The following is a 22,821-nucleotide window of genomic DNA, read 5'->3' on the forward strand; positions in this document are numbered from 1 at the left end:
ATGGTGACTATACCAGGAGGGTTGTCAGCTCTGCTTAATCCATATATATATATATATATATATATATATAAATGTAATCATTCTTATGAGTTGGAGACCTCTGTAGACATTGCTTTGAATGGACATACTTCATATTTTTATAGAGTACATGTAAAAAAAGTTTTATTGGAAGCAGAAATACTATGAAACCATTGTTGTGTGTTTGCACTTTAACCCAATGTCTGGAGGCATGTTTATCTATTGCTGAAAAGAAAATCCCCACCGACCCAGCCTTAGTTCTATTTACTACAGCTGATTATAGATTAGAATATAACTGTAACTCAGGACAGAAAGCTCTGCAGAATGAAGATATTAATTAAAAAAATAAAACCGTCATGCTTTCTATAGTTAACCGAGCAATTAAGAGAAGCACAATGGGGATTTTTTATTTCAATTTTTGTCTTATTAATGAGTTTTATTTGAGTGTTTGGACACTGACACCTCCTGCAGCAAGAAGCGTAGTTCAAGGGTTAATCACTCACACTAAGGTCAGCGTGGCCCTGTGTGCCATTAGCTTAAATGGTTTTTCCAATCAGAAGGAGCCCATTGACACAATGCTGTCAGGTTACTGGGATGGGCTCTGGATAGGGTAGCCTAGCCGGGAAAACACCTGCCTATGCCGGGGCTGGTATTGCAAATTTATCAGCAATGTTGCTGCTGGTAAATTTGTAATAGCCTAAAAGATGAAGGAAAGGTAAAAACTAAGTAAGCTTTATCAGAAAGGTCTATGTAAATACAGCCATAAGAACTCACAGAAAGTCCTCTATCAAAAAAAACACAGGATTTCTTGTTTCCTTTTTTGTAAACATGTTCTTCAGTATCAGACTTCCTCTCTCAGAAAAATCCTTCATTCCTGGGGCCAGAGTCTGCGCAGTTCTCTCCTCTCTCCCTTCTCCTGTTCCCCACTCCCATAAGAATTCATAAAACTCACTCCCCCCAACCCTTAAGAATGCATAACCTGAGCTATAGCAGCTAAGCTGCAAGCAGAAAGCTATGAAGACCAAGCTAAAATGGCAGCTGCAATCTTAAACGAACAGAGAAAGCTTCTAGGGCTCTTTACTCAGGTATGATAAAGCTTTCTGCAGAATAAAAATAGTGTTCTTGGTGGCACTAATGTGGCAAATCTATTGGCAGTAAAATACCAAAATGACTTTCCTTCTCCTTTAAGATAAGGCCCTGGCCTGCCCTTGATCCACCCCCAGTCCACCCCAAACTTAAATTTTTCCTTCCCTCATCCTTCCCAATGGCCATTGTGTGTCATAGCCCTGTTTCTTTTGTGTCGTAATCCCGCCCCTTTCATGTCACTGACCTGCCCCCTTTTGCCAACTCCCCCCACCCCACACTGGTCGGTAGTGATGTGATTCTGGCAATAAGGTATATAAAGGGTAGGTACAAGTGATGGAAATACGCTGTGCTGGATGTGCCGGGTGCTGTACCATCTCTGGACAGAGGTGGAATGGAGGGCTCCCAGGAACATTATGCCTGGAGAAGCAAATCTTTGCCTAGAAAGCTGCCAGAGGAGAGCGCTATTCTAAGCACTGTTGCAATTTAAATTCATTAATTAGTTTATTTTTAAACCAAGAAATTAAGGGTTAAAAGTACTGTTAATATGAATGCATTTTGTTACTTGCTGGTCACTTTCCAAATATGAAGCAGCGAGGACCTTGTAGAGGAAATTGTCAGGAGAAAGAAAAATGGCTGATCTGATGTTCTTCTGGTTAGGGAAATCATTAGAAACCTCAGATAACATTTCTCCCGTCTTTCCTAACCAGAAGAAAATCAGCCCGACCCTCTTTCTTTAACAATTTCCTCAACAACGCCCTGGACTATTTTATATTCGGACCAGCAGGTGGCGCAATTGTAACAATATTAACAGTACTTTTAACCCATAATGTCTTAGAATTAAAAAAATAAATAAATAATGTAAATTGCAACAGTGCTTAGAATAACGCATTCATCAATTGCATCAATTTATTTTAAAAGTTTACTTATCCTTTAAAAAAATGCTGTCTCTGCTTGTTTCACTTGTCTGATTACTTTGCTTCCGTGAGATGCAAATATTCCTTTCTTGCCATATAGCCAGCGCCATCATACAGACTTGCGAGCATCACAGGTACATCTCAATGCATATAAAGCATTATGGCTGCCTGCACATGGGGCTGATTCTCATCCTGTGTATAAACAGTCACAGGAGTAGTTGCATCAACTGATTCTCTGCCTGCATTTATACACAGGATGAGAATCAACCCTGTCAGGGTCGGACTGGGGGTGCAGGGCCCACCGCGGCTACCTCCCAGGGGCCCCACACCCCCCAAGGTGCCCCCACTGGCCGCATCCCCCACCGCGTTCCGTCCCCTGACGCACCCAACCCCGCAGGGGCCCCTCCTGACATTCTCCCCTGAGTGCGCATAAGTGAAACGTGTCAGGGGAGGACACTGGCCACTGGGGGACAGGCATTGGTTTTGGGCCACCGGGGCCCACCTGGTTTTTTCCCAGTGTCCCGGAGGCCCAGTACAACCCTGAATCCTGTGTGGCAGTAGCGTGTTAAAATGAACTTTTAGTATGGTGTAGGGATATTCTGAGACAATTGGCATTGTCATTTTTTTATCTGTGATTTTTAAATGATTTTGCTTTTTGTTCAGCAACTCTCCAGTCTGAAATTTCAGTGCCTATCTGGTTGCTAAGTTCTAAATTACCCCTAGCAACCAGGCAGTGGTTTGATTGAGAGACTGGAATATAAATAGTAGATCCCTGAATAGAAAGATAATCAATAAAAAGTAACAATAACAATAAAATGACAGCCTCACAGAACAATTATTTTTGGCTGCCGGGGTCACTGACTACCCCTTTAATGCAGTTCTCCAGAGAATGACGGTTCTGCGCACACAGTTGGGTATTTCTCAGCACATCATATAAAACGGGTAAGAAATGGAAGGCAAGCAATACTGCAATTCTTATTTGCACAATGGAAGAAAATGTAATTCTAAGCAACTTTCCAATATGCAATAAATATGTAAAATAAGAAAGGTACAAAGTTTATCATTTTAGTGTTGCCTTTAATCCTCCATTCATCTACAGCACAGACAAGCAAAGCTCTTACAATCATCTGTGAGCTTGGAAATTGTTATTAATCTTTCTCATTGTTATGAATCTTTCTTTGCCATTATTAATAGGATTGGGAATGAGGAATAACACCGCGCCTACGCATGATTACTCCCCTTTAGGGGAATTACAGCAAAGTAAAAAAAAATACAACAAATAAAGAAAATTAGGGATTAGACAATTACTTATTTATAATTCCCTTTCAAAATAAAATCGAGCATGCTTCGCTGAGCTGAAGATAAATATTTGTCCTATCTCTGCTTCCTGGAATAAAAGCTGAAATACTGATGAAAATATGTTTCCCTATACAGGTGAATGCTGGGAACATTCTAGGGCTGAGCTGCTTGTTTGTGTGACAATATGTACAGTATCAGGGAGGGCAAACACACGGGGTAGCCACAGGCTGGATTCACAATAGCTTTATAATCCTAATACTATACAATGTTGATTAATCCTCTGTCCCATAAATGCAGAGACAAGTAAAGAAATCCGTATATGCCCTTAAAGGGGTAGTTTACCTTTAACCCTTTGCCAGTGTTGGACTGGGACCTCAGGGGCCCACCAGAAAACCTTAGACCATGGGCCCACTCTCCAAACTATATTTCCTCCTTTCCTCCCCAACCTCTTTATTCTCCTAGTCTCTTTTATTTACATCTATTCTTCCATTTATTTCTCCTCTTTCTTCCCATTCAGAAATAGGGAATGACCATAAATTAGGCCAAATGGTTAGGAGCAGGAGGGCCCACTGACACCTGGGCCCACCGGGAGTTTTCCTGGTATCCTGGTGGGCCAGTCTGACACTGCCCTTTGCTCAGGAGCATTAACCCATAGCAACCAATAAAATGTTAGCTTTTAGACAGGTGGCCATAAAATGCTACCTGCTGATTGGTTGCAATGGGTTACTGCCCTGGACAAACTTAGTTTATTTTATTATATAACATAGTTTTTGAATAATTCGCCTTCTTCCAGGTTTCAAAAGGGGGTCACTGACCTCGGCCACCAAAAAACTATTCCATTGGGAGGCTACAATTTGATTGTTATGCTTACTTTTTATTAAGTATCTTTTATTCAGACCCTCTCCTACTCTTTAGGCCCTCCTCTATTCATATTCCTGTCTCTCTTTAAACCACTGCCTGTTTGCTAGGTTAAATACAGCCCTAGCAACCAGATAGCTACTGACATTCCAGACTGCAGAGCTGCTGAAAATAAGAATGAACTAATGATGGGCAAAAGAATTTGCATGGATTTGTGGCAAATTTCCGCATTTCCCCATTGGCGGATTATTTCACGAAATGGATGACAAAGTTTGGTGTGTCAGAATTCACTGTGCGGCAAAAAAACGTCGCCTGCGGCAAAAACAATTGTCACACATGTAAAAAAAAAAATGTAAAAATGATGCACGGTTAAAAAAATTGTCACACGCCATTTTGACAGTTTCGCAGATTTTTCACTGTCTTGCGAATCTTTTCAAAGATTTACTAATTTTTTCAGTGAAGCGCAATGGGACAGATTCGCTCATCACTAGAATGAACCAGTAAATTCACAGTGGGGTAAGCTAAAAGGAGTAAAAAAAAGTTCCAAAGTATGCAGTATATTCCATCTTCCCCTAGCAACCAGGAAGATGAATAGGGAAGGTTTCAATATTTATCCTGTTGCTATGCCACTGGTTTTAGTGCAGCATTTTATCTGGTCAGTAATAATGTGGTATCTTATAGTATACTGTAGTATAGTACGTTTCTAAAATGATCAGATTCCAAGCAGATGGTCTTTGATGTTAGGCATATGTCTATATGTTTATTGTTTCCTTTCTTTATGCCCCCCGTGAGCTTCATCAGGAGTAGACATGAGGCTGCAATCTCTTACTTCCCAAAAAGTGGCATCCATCAAGAACGCAGCCATATGGCGCCATTAGAGCATTGCTACTGTTTTGCTGAAGGAGATTTGGGCGGTGTGTGTGTGTGTCCCTGCTGGTACAGTTGGAAGAAATCTAATTCCAGGACTTGCAGAAGCCCCAATAATAACTCAGGCTTTTTTTGCACATATTTGAAATTAAACCCACTAGTTACCAAGCAAGCATTTGTTTATTTCCCCTGCTGAAGAAATTAGCAGAATCTTCGGACAGAAAAAGAAACACATGAAATGCAGTGAATTAACTCTTTTTAGCCCAACTATGTTTCATACATGTGATTCACAGATATTGGAGTCAGATTTATCAAAGATCAAGAAACATTCTCAGTTATTCCTACCCAGGATCAAACTGAGCCGGCAGGACACTGGGAAAAAAACGGGTCAACCCAGTCCTACTCCCAGGCCCTCCCCCCTGCACCCTCGTTCGCATCCAGAATAGGGATGCACTGAATCCGCTATTTTGGAATCCTTTGTGAAAGATTACTGAACCAGATACAAATCCTAATGGTGAAAAATTTTCAACTTCCTCGTTTATGTGACAAAAAGTCACAGGAGTCAAAGGATTTTGTGCATCCTTAATAAAGAGGCAGTGCGTGTGTCTTTAGCGCTGATCCCTGCAGAGAAGCTTATGGCTGGGGTGGGGCGCCCTGAGGTGGCAGCAAGAACTCTCAAGTTAGTGGAGCGATAAATAAATAGAAATAGTTCTATTTAACCCCACAGTAATGTTTAAATAGGTTTTGGAACTTTTGAGTTCCTGCACATTGCAGCAAGGAAACCTTGGTAATCAGAAACAAGAACTGTAATAAATAGGCAAAGGCCTCAATCTGCGAGTGACATGCATGTAAGCTGGAGCTGAATAAAGAGCTTGACAAACGATCTTAATCATTTTGAGCTCCCTTCACTGAATCTAAAGGGACAGAATACCCACTTTTTTAGCATAAGCTCAATGAATAGGCATATGCTTTACATACTTTTTGCCTATTGTTTAATTAGAAAATATCTGCAGTTTTTGTTATTTTTTTTAAATGAAAGTAAGGTGACATTCAACTTCCTGTTCCAAATGAGCAAAGTCCAACAAATCAGCAGTCTACTGAATAGCCTATTTGAATAAACCCCACCCTTCTCCCAGCTGATAATGAATAGCTCATTATACAGAGGCTTTTCAGTGGATCTCTAATTTGTTGGACTTTGCTCATTGGGACCAGGAAGTAGAACTTTAGTTTCATTTTCAAAATTTGCCATGTTTAGTGCAATAAATAATAAAAACCAAGAATATTTCTTAATTAACACACTATGCAAAATATATTTTCAATGCAAGCTGTATTCACCAAAAAGGGGGCCCACTGTCCCTGTTACAGTTTTTACACTACACTCATGCTGTGAGTTTGAGGCAAAATGACACCATTTGATATGTAACAGTACCACGCGGCTCCTAACTTTTCTTTTATCACCTATTCTAATCCCTGATTTACCTAGCAGGACAACTATTAACGTATGTAACATTTTCAGAATTCATGTATTGATGAACGCTCTTCATTAACCTATACTAATATAACCTATAGTAACCTAATACATTTTTCAGCTAAAAGTAGGCCAAGGGGCACATTTACTAACCCACGAACGGGCCGAATGCGTCCGATTGTGTTTTTTTCGTAATGATCATTATTTTGCGATTTTTTCGTAAAATTGTCGCGACTTTTTCGTTACCAATATGATTTGCACGAAAAAACGCGAGTTTTTCATAGCCATTCCGAAAGTTGCGCAAAATCTGGCGATTTTTTCGTAGCGTTACAACTTGCGAAAAGTTGTGATTTTTTCGTAGCGCTAAAACTTGCGCGAAACGTTGCGCCTTTTAAGTTTTAACGCTACGAAAAAATCGCAACTTTTCGCGCAAGTTTTAACGCTACGAAAAAATCGGCAGATTTTACGCAACTTTCGGAATGGCTACGAAAAACTCGCGTTTTTTCGCGCAAATCGTAAAGGCAACGAAAAAATACAGAAAAGTCGCAAAAAGTTCGTTTACCAGTCGGAATTTTTCCAATTCGGATTCGAATTCGTGTCTTAGTAAATCAGCCCCCAAGTAAATAAAAATTTTGATTGGTTGCCATGGGTTACCACCCAGGTTCAAATCTGCCCAGTGTGAACCACTGTCGGCCTTCAATGCTTTTTTGGTTCATGCCCCACCACTTTGGGGTCCAGATTGGTTGCCATGGGTTACCACCCAGGTTCAAATCTGCCCAGTGTGAACCACTGTCGGCCTTCAATGCTTTTTTGGTTCATGCCCCACCACTTTGGGGTCCAACTTTTGGTCAGTGACCCTCTTACTTTGTAACAAGGTGATAGATAGCATCCAAAACATTGATGTATTAACCAATCAGTGCTGATATTCAGGGAAGCCAATAAGAGTTCTTTCCACATCAGAAATATAAGGGCAAATAGATGTTCTCCCTAAATTTTACCCTAACCAGATTGGGCCCCCAAAGACAAGTCTCAGGGCTCCCTTGCTGGTGGGGGTCGGGCTGCCCCACAGTTTTGGAAAAGCTGCTTAAATTCCTCCCCAGATAGCAGAGATATAAACAATGGGAAAATGTTGAGACTAGATATAGATATTGTTTGTTATTTAAGGGTTTATGCAGTAATGCAAACATTTGTTTCAGTCCAGGAACCTATAAAAAAGATCTAGACCAGTCATGAAGCTGAAAGCAAATATCTGATTGGTTGCTGTGGGATAATGTTTCTAAATAATAATAATAATAATAATAATGACTTTCCAAAACAATGCACAATAGCTGCACATCAGTACATTCATTTTCTGCACCATGATAGGTTAATAAGCACATGGCAACCAGATGGCTCTAAGGTATTATATGATCTATCCAGGTTTGTTTTGTGATAACGCTATTTGCATTATATTGGAGCTGTAGGCAAAGTCTTCATCTACGTTTGCTTCTTGTAAAATAATTTCTGATGTGATCTCTTGGCAAACAGATAAGTGCATGAGTGGAGAGGGTGGTGGTAGCGCCAGGGTTCCCCGCAGCAGTCAGTGTCAGTAGGCAAAGGGAACCTGCGCCCAAACAAAACACATGCAGCTGATAGTCTGAGTGCCTGAAATTATTAATTTTAGACGCAACTTCCCATCATGGCTGCAGTTATTCTGGAATTCTGCATAAAACCATTGTCTGTTTTAAGTTGTGTGCCTAGCCTAGTGGCACCCCACTGATTGTGGGTTTTACTTATTGATACATTCTTACATTTTTTTGTGCTCATTTTCTTTTAAAAACACAAAACAAACTCTCATATTAATTGAACCAATGAAGTCTATACCTGGTGCTGATACCTCTTAGAAACCCCCATCATTCAGCTTTTCAAGTGCCAGCACCCCCAGGCAGCCATTGTTCAACCCAATGGGATTCTGCCCTACCAATGGAAGTTTTAGGAATAAAATACATGCCGGCACTAGGTTATTTAAGTTTACTTTTCCTTTTAAATAGAACACAATTATTTCTAACCTACATAAACTCCAGTTTGTTGTCTCTTTGCTTCTTAGTTAGAGAATGGGATGCAGGAGGGTTCAGATGACATTTTATACATTCCTGTGCCTTCCGTTTGAACACAAGGGCGCCTGACTCCTACAGATATGTTTATTACAGTTATTATATGTGTCAGCCAGACCTTATGTTTAAAAGTCAGATGTATGGAGATAGGATAATGTAATGCAAATAGTTTATATAACAAGGCTGGATTGTGTTTGCTTGTTGAGGCACCACAGACAAACCAGTTAAGCTTATAGAGCAGTTTAGGGGACACTTTATCACTTGTTGCACTTATGCTGAATTATGATTTTTTTTTTATTACTTCAGGTATAGGACCTCTTATCCAGAATGCTGGGTTTTCCAGATAAGGGGTCTTTCTGTAATTTGAATCCCCATACCTTAAGTCTAATAAAAACCATTTAAGCATTAAATAAAACCAACAGGATTGTTTTTCCTCCAATAAGGATTAATTATATCTTAGTTTGGATCAAGTACAAGGTACTGTTTTATTATTACAGAGAAAAGGGAATCATTTAACCATTAAATAAACCCAATAGGGCTGTTCTGCCCCCAATAAGGGGTAATTATATCTTAGTTGGGATCAAGTACAGGTACTGTTTTATTATTACAGAGAAAAGGGAATCATTTAACCATTAAATAAACCCAATAGGGCTGTTCTGCCCCCAATAAGGGGTAATTATATCTTAGTTGGGATCAAGTACAGGTACTGTTTTATTATTACAGAGAAAAGGGAATCATTTAACCATTAAATAAACCCAATAGGGCTGTTCTGCCCCCAATAAGGAGTAATTATATCTTAGTTGGGATCAAGTATAAGTACTGTTTTATTATTACAGAGAAAAAGGAAATCACTACTACTATTATCAACATGAAGCACCAATATAGTATATTCCCCAGTGCTTATTTATTTCTAAAAGTTCTAGCTACTGAGTCTGTCACAATCACAGCAGCACAATCTGGCCATACATGCACTGATAGAACTGATAGAACATAGTTTTGCATGGTTTTCAGCATCGGGACATCCAGCCTCCCAGGAAGGGTTGTCATCTCACCCCTTTAAAACCAAACTTATATTCAATAGGAAAACAGTCAGGAATAACATTAGCAATATCATTATCTGATCGTACTATTGAAAAAGCTGAACTGTTTGTATTAGCGGAGGTATCTAGTGTTTGCTGGGGAGTGACTGCCATCGTGCTGTGGTTGTTGGTACTGCAGAACTGCTAGAAATGTATCGCAGGATTCATCTATTTATTACCCTGCTGGTTTTTGAAAATACATCAGAAGCTCACAGGAATCACTGAAATCAAGTTCTTTTTAGGTTTCCAAACTTTAATAGATGGTGCTGGCATTAGCATGAATAGCTAGTACCTATATCAGCAACATTAGAATTATGGGCAGCGAAAAAGAAAACTTCCCTCCCTGGATTGTTCTGCATCTCTCAACACACAAGTCTGCAAGATGTTATGGACCCCACAGGAAATTTTTTAAAGGGGGGCTGACACCCATACATACATGGATAATTAATCTCTTTAGCCACTTAAACATGAAACCCTAATTCCTTTTTTTATTATAACATCCATATCTGTAATAAATGTATTTAAAAATCTCAGCTGTCACTCATATATTGCCTGCCCAGCCTCTATACCTCAGGCATTACTTTCACTTTCCATTTAGCATTTTCTAGATGTCACTGCATTTCTCACATGCCCCTTGTTAGCAGAGTATCTGGGTAATCTAAAGGTGCAGTGACAGTCCATATCCTGGAGACTCTTTCCAGAATATACAGGTTATTATTATTATTATTATTATTAACATTTATTTATAAAGCGCCAACATATTCCGCAGCGCTGTACAATAGGTGGGTTTCATACATTGAACATACAGAGTAACATATAAAGCAATCAATAACCGATACAAGAGGTGAAGAGGGCCCTGCCCAAAAGAGCTTACAATCTACAAGGAGAAAGGGTTGAGACACAAGGTTTCATAAAAACTTTACAAAAACAAAACAGTGTTACTGACACCTACTGGGAGACCTATTTATTTATTTATTAGAATCTATTAGTGAGAAGGTTTTTGTTGCTGCCAGGGTACACACACTAGTCTAACACCCCTCCTTTCTTACAGTCTATAACTGTGTAGCCTGTGCATGGGCATTAGGGCTCTGATTTTGGTGCATCCACAAGATTTTGGAATGACGCAAATCTTAATTCTGAATAACAATACCCACAAAATGGCGCCTGCCTGTAAGTAAAGTTTATTTTGCTCAACACATGATAGAAAAGATTTAGATTTCCTTTTAGTAGACACCGGCAGTTGGTTCTGCAAGATAGTTCTTGCACCCTAATAGTGAGCCAAGGCAGCACATATACTGTATGTGACTCACACTGGAAACTTGGCCAGCCAACTTGACTGCCGACAGATATTCTGACCAGATATTGATTGGGCAGGGTTGATTTTGCCATAGGGACAAGGCCACTTCAGCATTCAGATGCGGCCCTCAATCTGCCCTGCATAGCTTTAATAATGATCCAGCCATTGGCCTAAGAGCGTATCAGTAAGAGATCCACTTGTTTGGCAGGGTGGCCAATCTTCAAATGCATGGCTAGCTTTAGTTACCTAGATTCTAGTGTATGGAACCAAAATTTTGCTGGGGCCCAGGGGTGGGCCAAGCCGACCAGGTGCCCTAGGCAACCCGGCCACCTCGCCCTGTACCCTCCAGCCCCATCTGCATGTGCAATGTCGTCGGGGGGTTCATTGCACTTGTCATTGCGTGGCAGGGGCAATGACAAGGGAGAGCAGACTAGGGGTAGTCCCTAGGGGTAGTTGCACCTTAGGCAAGTGCCTCCTCTGCCTACCCCTAGTTCCAGCCCTGTCAGGGCCCTTTTACTGCTGTTCAGAATAGTCTGCAAAGTCTTTATTTTGTTAGGAGAATTCAGGGACACATATGGGCATAGGTGGTTAAGGATTTCAGCTGAGTGTTGTCCTGTCTTAAAAATAAATGATTTTTAGCTAATTTATTCTACAATGTTGGTTTTATTCAGAAATCCTTTTCAATGTAAGTTCACAGCTGACAGTTTAAAAGGCTAAACATGACAAGCCATTTATTTCCATATTTCAAATGGTGGAAAAAATCAGCTGCATTTTACCCTAAATACTCCCAGTACTTGTCAAAGCCAAAAGAAAGAAAGAACAAGAGTCAGTCAGGATGATCCTCTCTCATTGTACTTAAATTAAATGCAAAGTATAAATGGCAATTACCTTTAAAGGGCAAGTAAAAGCCCAGCAAAAAATGATTGTATGTTATTGATCAAAGCATCAATTCCTTCATTCTGTACCAAGGGTGTGGCAGTGTTTCCCCTGGTACTAAACGGTTAAATTGGCTGCGTCACTGAACATTAAAGGGATCATTTACGCCAGCAAGCAATCAGTGCAATAGCGTCAGATGCAATGCAATTGTGCCACGTGCAACTGTACTTTGCTCACTGCATTTGCAGATAGAAACAACCCCTGTAAAGCAGTGGGGTAACTAGGGGCGGCCACCTCGGGTGTAGGATCCGCACTCCAGACTCGCGTGCACAAAGACTGCCCTGCCTTGCTGCCCACGATAAGCTTTAACACAGCTCCGGCAGGCACAGGGGGGCAAGGGGGTGCACCCCTGGTAGTTACACCACTGCTTAAAAGTATTATTGCTCATTGATTTAAAGCACAGGTAGCACAGAAATAAGGGAGGGGCATATTATACAGATATGAACCCTCTTTTCCTTGGAGAGAGAAGGCAGGACTAGATTATTCCTTCCTATAGTGACTTTGCATAGGGGGGATCAGGGTCAGACTAGAGTGTGTGGGGGCCTCCAGGGCTGCCACCCCAGGTGCCCCCACCACCCGCCATCCCTTTCCAAGTACACATACATCATAGTTACCTAGGTGAGATTGGGGTCTGGGATGCAAGGGTTCTAGGTTGGCAGGGTCAGGTTTTTTCCCAGTGTCCAGCCGGCCATTCGCCCATCACTATTTATTTATATCTAAGTTGGGATCAATTACAAGCTACTGTTTTATTACTACAGAGAATAAGAAAATCAGTTTTAAAATTCTGAATTATTTGATTAAAATGAAATCTATGGGAGACAGGCTTTCCGTAATTCAGAGCTTTCTGGATAATGGGTTTCCGGATAAGGGACCCCATACCTCTACTTAATTCTAAGATATGATAAATCCTTATTATTGGCAAAACAATCCTATTGAGTTTAACTCATTTATCTGGAAAACCCCAGGTCCCAAGCATCCAGATAACAGGTCCCATACCTGTATAAAGAACATTTCTATGGAAATATATTCTAGCCTTTGTTACTGGCAGCTTTTATATTATGCCAAAATGTTATTCAGTCTGAGGCACCACAGCATAAATCACCGACCAAGAGCACGTGCCCTAAATGCTAGGACCAGGGCACAGCCCTTTTGTTTAGCTTTTGGCTAATGTCACACAGGGCGTAAAAACGATTGCAGAAATACACTTGCTGAGAATACGCCCCGCTACTGTAAAATCAGCCTACCTTGTGCCTGCACCCGAAAGCATGGAATACGTTGGGTGCAGGCACATGTAGTCGATATCCACCATAAAACGTGAGGCTTTGCATTTTATATTATGCCAAAATGTTATTCAGTCTAAAGCACCTGGGGGTCTATAAGCTGTGGAGAAGATGTTACAATTTTTAACATCAGTGTTTTAGTCCCTCCTCCCCTGCCAGGATTTCAAATGATGCAAAAACAGAAGAACTGTTTTGCAGCTGGATTTCAGCATATAAAAATGCTATTTTGGTGTGGAAGCAGGAGGTCCCCTTTAATCTTGTTATGTTTGATGGTGGATTGACTTTTTTTTAAAAAAAGAAAGTAGAATGGAGCAATTTCCTGGACACCAAATACAGCAGGGCATCTTGCCTAACAGATACATCATTGATTTGCTGTTACCCTACAAGGATCCCGGCTGTGTCTGCCAATCACATTAGCATTACCAGTCACCCCAGGAACCCTGCAACATTGCTGCAAATCAGCCCCCTCCCTTATTAGAGCAGGAGAATCTGCAGCAGCAAGTTTTACCCTTGACATTATATACAGAACAGGTGTGAGGGGTATTTATGAGATTCCAGCACTTGATTGTAGCAGAATTGGCCTCACAATCGCTCATGAATAATTTGCCAATGAAGCTGCAGGAAGCAGAGCAGTGTAAGCACCAAATCATTATTTCCCGTCCCCCTGATGGGTGGGCTAGGTGTAAAGTCATATATTTCACATTTGTAACTTAACAATGATAGGATGTTATAACAGCCTTATTTTTGAGGCTATTATTTTATTCATTTTTATTACTTATATTTCTAATCAGACATGCGCCTACTCATGTTTTAGTCTCTCAGTGCCTGGTTAGCTTAGATAGCTGCTTAAATAATTTATAACCACAAAAAATTAAAAAAGGAGGACTGACTGCAAAAGGTCTCAGAATATCACTGACTTTACTTTTAATTTAACTTAGTATAATATAGGTATAAGATCCATTTTTTGGACACCTGTTATCCAGAAAGCTCCAGGAAGGCCATCTCCTACTGAAGGAAAAATAATCCTATTTGTAGATTGTAAGCTCTTTTGGGCAGGGCTCTCTTCACCTCTTGTATCGGTTATTGATTGCTTTATATGTTACTCTGTATGTCCAATGTATGAAACCCACTTATTGTACAGCGCTGCGGAATATGTTGGCGCTTTATAAATAAATGTTAATAATAATAATAGGGATTATTGGTGATGGCACAATAACGGAGCTACAATGCATAGTAGCACCCCCCAAGTAAGCATACCTTCCTCCCAGGGGGACATTAAGTGTTATAAGCATTGTGCTGTACCTTGCCCATTGACAATCCTGACAGCAATTTCCCTCTCCACTGCTCTGGGCACCCTGGGATTACTGCCTAGGCTGTTTTTATGGTAACGTGCCACTGCCCACCCCAGCATGTAATGCAATGTTCCACACTCTGAGCTTATCATTGTGCAATCATTTTTTGGCTCCACATTTTGAGAGCTGTATGCTGTTAGTTATAAACTAATGTCGCTCATCACCAGGGCCATACTTGCAATCTGTGGATTCTGGCAAATTGCAGGGGGTCTGTTTTTTCTATTAAAGCATCAGGTTCCACATTAGAAGCATGAACAGTTGTAATTCAGCCATTTGGATAGTTTTAGTAACTTGCAATGTTTGGTTTTCTTTTTGTAATAAAACAGGAGTGTGTACTTTATGGTAACTAAGTTGCATAATTCCATATTAGAGGCAAAACAATCCTATTGGTGTTACTGAATTTCATTTTTTTTCTTAAGCAGACAAGTTACATATCTTTTTTTTTTTTTTAAACATTTCTATTAGCTCCTATTCAGACTTTCAAACCACAAAACCCCAATAGTTCCAAAAAATGAAGACCTAGCAACCAGATAGGCTTTCTTCTTCAAAACCACAAAACTAAATTGAAGAGCAGTTGCAATTTCTCAGAATAGGCAGATTGGCCTGGGACATCTCAGACCATTTATCTGGAGAGGTCTGCTGTCTTCTCCCACTGGTATGCCCATCAGTGTTACCAAATCATATAATATGGGATCCTTGCTACTCTGGGTTGATTGGTCACTGCTTTCCTTGTCCTTTAAGCATGCTTTCTCCCAGAAAGAAACAATTAAAAAAAATAGTAAACAGCTTTAGGGGGTAGTTCACATGCAGCCATGCTAAGAAGCGTTAACTCAATGCCTGCAGAGCCACCAACATTAAGAACCACAAAACAGGCAAATTGGTCTGATACATTTTATTAACAACCGAAAGGCAAAGATGGAAAACTACAGACGACGACCACGGCGACCACCCTTTCTGCGGGTACTGTCTGAAGGGATGGGGGTGACATCCTCTGTAAAAGAAAAAATACATATTATATTTAACAGAATCAACTTCATCAAAGCATTAAACCAAAATCAAGTTTAACAGACCACCATCAAAGTCACACATTTCAAATATTCTTAAATTACATTTGTACATTTTCCATATGAATGCATCACAGTAGTTAAAGAGAGCACAGTCTATCAGGTCTATTAGGCTACCGTATAACATAGGTTTTTCTCAGTCTGCATATAAACAAAGGCCAAGAAACAGCCAAACCACTCTATTCTGTGTCTGCATTATCAAACACTGTCGGCCTGTGTATAGTTTCAGAGATAATTTGTTGCAAAAATACACACTGGTGCTTTTGTGCAGAAATCTGCTCAGTAAGTCTGCACAGAAGCCAACACAGTGCCTGTTAATGCAGACAGAACGGTTTGGCTGTTTCTGTCTAGGCCCCACCCACATTCTAATATTGTCAATTCTTTCCCAGCGTTTGGTCATGCAATAAAAAGTACGTTTTGCAACTTTGTAAGAGCCCCCTGTGCTAGCTTCCGTGGCATTTGCCCTTAACTGCCAAGTAGTTCTTGTCTTGAGTCAAAGATACCTCTTAATGTAAAGGAGACATTGCACAAATACACTGAACCATAAACCACAGCCCTTGATAAGAGGAAACAGCTCGGGGCTGCTTTGGGTGCAACAAATAGTTGCCATCAGGGAACAAGTTAACAAACGAAGGCCTTCTTTCCTTCTGGATTCTCTGGCTAAGGTGTCCGTACTTTTACATTAATAAGCATTAAAAGCAAATTCAAGCTTTCCCTAACTAAAATTTTAAAATAAAATAGCAAAATTAGTTTTACAGGTGCTTCACCACCACCCCCATTCTACGGAGTTTTACACCTTCCTTAGAAAAAGGCCTTAAAAATTAAGCACTAAAAATGAATGATGGAAAATGACAGTAAAAACTTCTTACCAATGCGACCAATTTTCATGCCTGAACGAGCCAGAGCTCTGAGAGCAGACTGGGCACCGGGTCCTGGTGTTTTGGTCCTAAAAGATAAAACAATGGGGAAAATATAAGTTACAAAAATTGGCACAGCAGAATATTTTTTCTAAAAGTTTCAGAAAAAATCCAATGGAATTAAGGAAATAAACATTTTGTAGTATGATCATGTAGTATCTGATCAAAGGAAATATAGTACATGGTTATTCTTTCTTATCCTGGAAATTAGGGTTATGGCACATAGGGTATATTGACCAGCACGATACTCAGAATTTTCTGACACTGCACCCTATGAAAAAAAAGCCAGAGGGGGGCACTGCTCAGAAACACTGGAGTGTGAGTAGCGAGTGTCCAACCATCTAAGTGTACTTAGGCATTTAGGGTCAGAATACTCTAGAAAGATTTTTGGGTATATTTTAGGGGAAAGGTGCAATGCTTTAACACATACAAACCACCCTGGTGTGACTGGTCACAAGACAACTACCATGAAACAGACTGATATACAGTGCAGACATGCATATGGGTTGATATAAAGAGCCTTCTTTACTAATCAACCAGTCACAATCACTGCCCTGCTGTTTGAAATCAAACTTTAATGGCTGTTACTAGACCTGGAGCATACTGCCATAGTGCCTATTCACTACCATAGTTTGTATCCTATACCCATAGATTTTAAGCTCTACTGGGGCAGGAATTCATATGAATAAAAATCTCCATAATTCACTGCAGAATATGTAGCCATATAAAGGGGGATAATGTCCCTTTACTAAGGTCAACACTGAACATACCTAAAAATCTATTACAGTCTCCCAGGCTCTGCTAGAAGAATTGCTATGTTCCACAAAACAGAAGTCAACATACAGGAAATTAACATGTCTGTTTTAGTACTAACCCTTTCCAGCTCAAACACAAAAACAGCAGTTTATGCAGCACACACTAAGTACTGCTTGACAATTACCAGGAATAAAGTTGAAGCTGGTTTAGGCCTCATTTGAATAAAGATGCTGACAATTGATTTTTGGGTAATGATCAGTTATTCCTAAATTCCTAAACACAAAACTGGACACAAACCAAAACGAGAACTAAAATGAGAACAAAATATTTGGCATCAATGAAGTTGTGAACAAAACTACACACAAACATCTTTGATAGAGTAACAAAACACATCTTTGCTCAGAAAAAGATCAGTTTGTGAAAACTTTTAGAGAAGGAAGGGTTCAAAAAAATGTGGACAAAGGGGGAGGGGGTTATAATCACTTAACGGATACCCTGGGCTGGTGCTCCTGTTAGCAGAAAACTGCTCTGGCTCGGGGTACCTGTGAGCAAGAGTTTTCTTTTCTGTCTTCAAAATCCCAGGGCTGATGCATGGGCAGTAGTTAAAAAGCCAGCTTTTCTGCGAAGATTTAAGCTATGAGGTGAGACTGTCGAGGTTGGGGTTGTTTTCTCTGGAAAAGAGGCGCTTGCGAGGGGACATGATTACTCTGTACAAGTACATTAGAGGGGATTATAGGCAGTTGGGGGATGTTCTTTTTTCCCATAAAAACAATCAACGCACCAGAGGTCACCCCTTTAGATTAGAGGAAAGGAGCTTCCATTTGAAGCAGCGTAGGTGGTTTTTCACGGTGAGGGCAGTGAGGTTATGGAATGCCCTTCCTAGTGATGTGGTAATGGCAGATTCTGTTAATGCCTTTAAGAGGGGCCTGGATGAGTTCTTGATCAATCAGAATATCCAAGGCTATTGTGATACTAATATCTACAGTTAGTACTAGTGGTTGTAATTATAGTTTATGTATGCGAGTGTATAGATTGGTAGGTGTGGGTTGGGTGTGCTGGGTTTACTTGGATGGGTTGAACTTGATGGACACTGGTCTTTTTTCAACCCTATGTAACTATGTAACTATATATGTAACTATTACTGGGCATGCACACCCATGCAAAAGCAAACAGTGGGCAGAGGATCGTTCCTGGCAAGTACCCCAGGCCAGTGCAGTTTTCTTCTAACAGGAGCACCAAACCAGGTTATCAGGTAAGTGATTACAAATACTGGGGGGTGCCTAACATTCAGCATCCCCTAGTGCTCAAACCTTTCCTTCTACTTTAAAAGTAATTTGATCCATGAATGGACAACAACACAACCGCATCAGTCTTAAATGTCTAAAATCAGGCCCCAAATCTTTTATTCAGGCCCAGCAAGTCTCAGTGTTACAGCCTATACAAACCAAAATAAACCATTAGGTGCCTGAGTTCTCCCACCTGCACTGCCACTTCCTTCAGATGGAAAACACTGGCATTCAAAACATTCCATTCACCTGTCAGTTCTCAAAGTGATGTACATAAGACATCCTGGGGCATATTTATTATAGCAACCATTCAGCAATTAGATTTGAACATTCACCTACAAGAACTTACACACTAATAAATATGCCCCTGTGAGTAAGACAGATGTGGTGGTGACCAGTAGAACTCCATTCAAACAAAGCAAGCGTTTCTCCAGTCACATTGGCCCCATGCAGCATATTCCCCAATGGGGCATTTTTGACAGGCTTCAACCAAAGTACATTAGAGATCAAACCTTCCAGTGTGACATTAGGCCTTAACTACAAAAGGGATGGAGTTGAACTAACATCATCCAACAAAACACCATCCCCTTTGTAACTTTAAGGTCCCCATACACGGGCCGATTCTAGCTGCCGATATCGGTCCCTTAGACCGATTCAGCAGCTAATCGGCCTGTGTATGGGCACTACCGACGGGCCTGCCATCGATCGGGCACCACATCGGGTTGTTGATGCGGTCCCCGAACAGACTGCCCCCATTGCCGCCAATATAATTTGATCTTTTGGCCCCAGGGCCCCACGCTCCCCCGATATCACCCACCCATAGGTGGGGATATTGGGTGAAGATCCACTCGCTTGCTGATCTCGCTAAGCGAGCGAATCTTAACGTGCATGTGCACCTTTAACTACAAAGGGGATGGAGTTGAACTGACATCCAACAAATCACATCACAATACTCCATCCAACCCAACATTACAGCAACACATGATCAGATTTAGCAGCCTCCCGCCATCTCATGCTGTTGCTTGACAAGATTAAATCTGATTAAAATCACCTGTGTAGTTTAGTCCTTGGCTTAAAGAGCTCTATGGATTTGCAAGAGGTATTTACTATTTATATGAAGCAATACAGAGTCTACACTCCATTATACCTGTTTCCACCAGTAGCACGCAGCTTAATATGAAGAGCTGTGATACCCAACTCCTTGCACCTCTGGGCAACATCTTGTGCAGCCAACATAGCAGCATATGGAGAGGACTCATCTCTGTCGGCCTTCACCTTCATGCCACCGGTTACACGGCAGATGGTTTCTCTGAAAGAGGCAAGTTACTGGTAAGCAGTTGCAAAAATGCCAAGTGGAACCATAGTACAGTTGTTCGAAGACATGCAGAACATTAAAACTCCGGATTTGCAAAGGCAGTAATCCTCAGTTAAAACCACAAGGCAACGTTTAAAGCACAATATACCAAGGCTGCATCACTTACTTGCCAGACAGATCAGTCACATGGACAAAGGTGTCATTGAAGGAGGCAAAGATGTGGCAAACTCCAAACACATTTTCACCTTCAGCCACTTGTGGCCCCAAGCTGATAACCTGCTCTTCCTTCTTTTCCTTACCCTTACGTGGAGCCATTTCTGGAAGAAAAAAAAAAAAAGTTATTACCACCAGGTATGTATAGCACTGCAATACTCTACACTGGGCTGTACCATGGAAGGGAAGGGGGGGGGGGGAAATACACAGCCCAATAGAAATGGTAAAAAAGTAAACAAGACAACAAATAGACCCATTAGATTCCTACATATAACATATAACCAAGACAGGGAAGTCCCATATGCATCAACAGACCCAGTGCTAGGGAAGTACTGCGCTGTGCTCTACACAACCTGTGAGCACTACATTTCTATAGAAGCTGCCAGATACCACACATTACAGCAAGCTGGAAGCCACTATAGCTTTTAGTGAAAAAATAAACCCGATTATACAATTAGTAGAACTCATGTTACAGATGAACTAACGTAGCGCTGCGCTTTCCGGCTACTCTGCGCAAGGCCCGACCCCCAATCCCTGGACTCAAATATACCTTCTCCTCCTAACTACTATCTAAATATCCCGGGACCCAAATTCCGCTGTCCCGGCAGTAGAACCCCTGCTATACACCGGAGAGGAGTGTCGAGCAGTACGGAGGCGGATTTTGAGAGGATTCGGCCGGATTGAGTTCGGAGGCCCGTACCTACTGCTGTCTCTTCTCGTGGAGCCGCTACAGGAAAGGAAGGAGCATGCGCAGAGGGGCCATAGGTCTCTCTTTCCACCGGAAGTGAAACCTGCCCGACCCTTCAGGCACACCATACCAATAATAAAGATCGCTTTAGCGCCTGAAAGTGGGTTTAGGAGACGCTACAACTACAGTTTACTTTATTTGGCTTTTTTTTTAAGTTGCCGCACAATTATTCTTCTACATAATCTGCACCGTATTCGTGCTCAGAAGATGTATTTACTTGTTTACCCACAACAAATATGGCGCCAAGTGCGTCACGTTCATAAGTTTTTTGCTGGGGCTTTAATTTAAGGACTCAAACAATTTTGTAGCTGTCAGGGTCGAACTGGGGGGGATGGTAAAATGGGTGGAAAGTTGCACATGTATTAATGTCATAAAATATAGTAATGCCCAAACATGCTCCTTGCACTATTGAGTACTTGCAGGAGCACCAATGTGCTCATACTTGGTCTGATAAATTGTGTGCAAAAGCACATATTTCAAAGGGGAAATATGACACACTTACAATTATGCTTGAATTCTGGGAGAAAATGCTGCATTATGGGAAAACATTGCGATTTGTATCTGATGTGAAGTGCTCTTCCTTTCTTAATGAATTTTAAATGTTGTGAATTGAATGTATCCCAGCTAATCTTGTTTAGCAGAATTAGCCCTGTCTGATATATGAAATATTCTAACTTATATGAAAACAGATATCTGAGCTATATTTCCCATCACTTTGTAACCTTGCTGACTGTGCTGATCAGTGAAAAGAACATATATATTTTCTCTATATGTGGACAGGGTCGGACTAGGGGGGTGAAGGGTCCACCAGGGCTGCCGCCCCAGGGGCCCCGCATTCCGACGTCCTCCCCTGAGGTAAATGAAATGGTGCAAGGTGTGCACCCCCACCCCCTCAGCCACTCACTTTTTCACTACCTTGGAATCAAAGAACTCTTCCCACAGATTCTAATAGACTGCAGAGTAGTGCATGGGGGTTCATAGGCGCCATCTTCTGGGTCTTTGGATCCTCTTTCACTGACAGATGGAGGCTTCTGGCACATGTGCAGTTGGAGCTAATCCAGTTAATACCATTTTGCATATTCTACTGTGCAGTGTTTAACATCATCAATAAAAATTGATACTAAAGAAATCCTTGTACTGCTTTCATGTGAATAGGAAAAGTAGTAGAAATGTCTGACTGATTCCGAAGAAAACATATCCCCCCCACAAACACACATACAGTATGCTTAAAGAAGCAAAAGTAAATGTTATATTTCAGGGCCTAGAAAAGTAACCATAAAACCAATAAAGCTGGGAAGGGACTTTATTTTACTAGCACTCGATTGGTCCATTATGGGGATTTCAACCCATGTGGTTTGTCCTTTCCCACAATGCCCTGCAACTTGGGACAATTTTTGAAACAGAAAGATACAATCTTATGATATTTCAGAAATTGCTTTTAGCCTTTTATTAACATCCAAGCATGTGACACTGTGAATTTGTTTTGGTGGGGTGACCTCCGTTTGTCAGAAATGAGAATGGGCAGGAAAGGAGAAAGCAATCTAAAACAAAGGGGAGAGAAGGAGACAGCGCTTCCCTGTGTACAGAAGATGCAACTACTAAATTCAGGCAGAGAACATGTTATACCCAGCCCTGTGTGCCATTGGCCTAAATGTCCATGCCAAGAGAGCACCAACCATAAGATTAATTTTAGTGGTGGCAGAATTTATTCAGCAGGCATGGATTCGCAGTGAAATTCTGTATTTTGCCATTGCAAAATTTTGTTGCCAAACTGCAGCAAAAATGCTCCACAACAAAAATTGGCTTACGGGTCAAAAAAATTATGCAGTAAAGCGAAACAGGGCAGATTCGTTCATCACTAATTAATTTATGTGAATGCCTTAAATCTGTCTTTAACAAAAATCACTTACATTTGTATGCTAACATCTTCATGTATCCCACAGATACAAATTACAGTCTCCGTTGCCCCAGATTT

The 22,821-nt window shown here is 40.9% G+C and overlaps 1 protein-coding gene across 3 annotated transcripts; it reads right to left on the bottom strand.

Annotated features, from left to right (window-relative positions):
* Nucleotides 1-15,424: 15,424 nt before the first annotated feature.
* On the bottom strand, nucleotides 15,425-20,882 carry rps14 (ribosomal protein S14). Of its 3 annotated transcripts, none has more exons than XM_012959041.2 (5): nucleotides 20,799-20,882; nucleotides 20,052-20,202; nucleotides 19,718-19,879; nucleotides 16,481-16,557; nucleotides 15,425-15,538 (listed from the first exon to the last, which is right to left on the bottom strand). In XM_012959041.2, exons 2-5 carry the CDS (start codon nucleotides 20,198-20,200, stop codon nucleotides 15,471-15,473), a joined length of 456 nt encoding a protein of 151 aa, XP_012814495.1. In that variant the 5' UTR covers nucleotides 20,201-20,202; nucleotides 20,799-20,882; the 3' UTR covers nucleotides 15,425-15,470.
* Between the last annotated feature and the right edge of the window lie 1,939 nt (nucleotides 20,883-22,821).

Source organism: Xenopus tropicalis, chromosome 3, assembly GCF_000004195.4.
Source record: "Xenopus tropicalis strain Nigerian chromosome 3, UCB_Xtro_10.0, whole genome shotgun sequence".
In the NCBI taxonomy this organism is placed as follows: Eukaryota; Metazoa; Chordata; class Amphibia; order Anura; family Pipidae; genus Xenopus; species Xenopus tropicalis.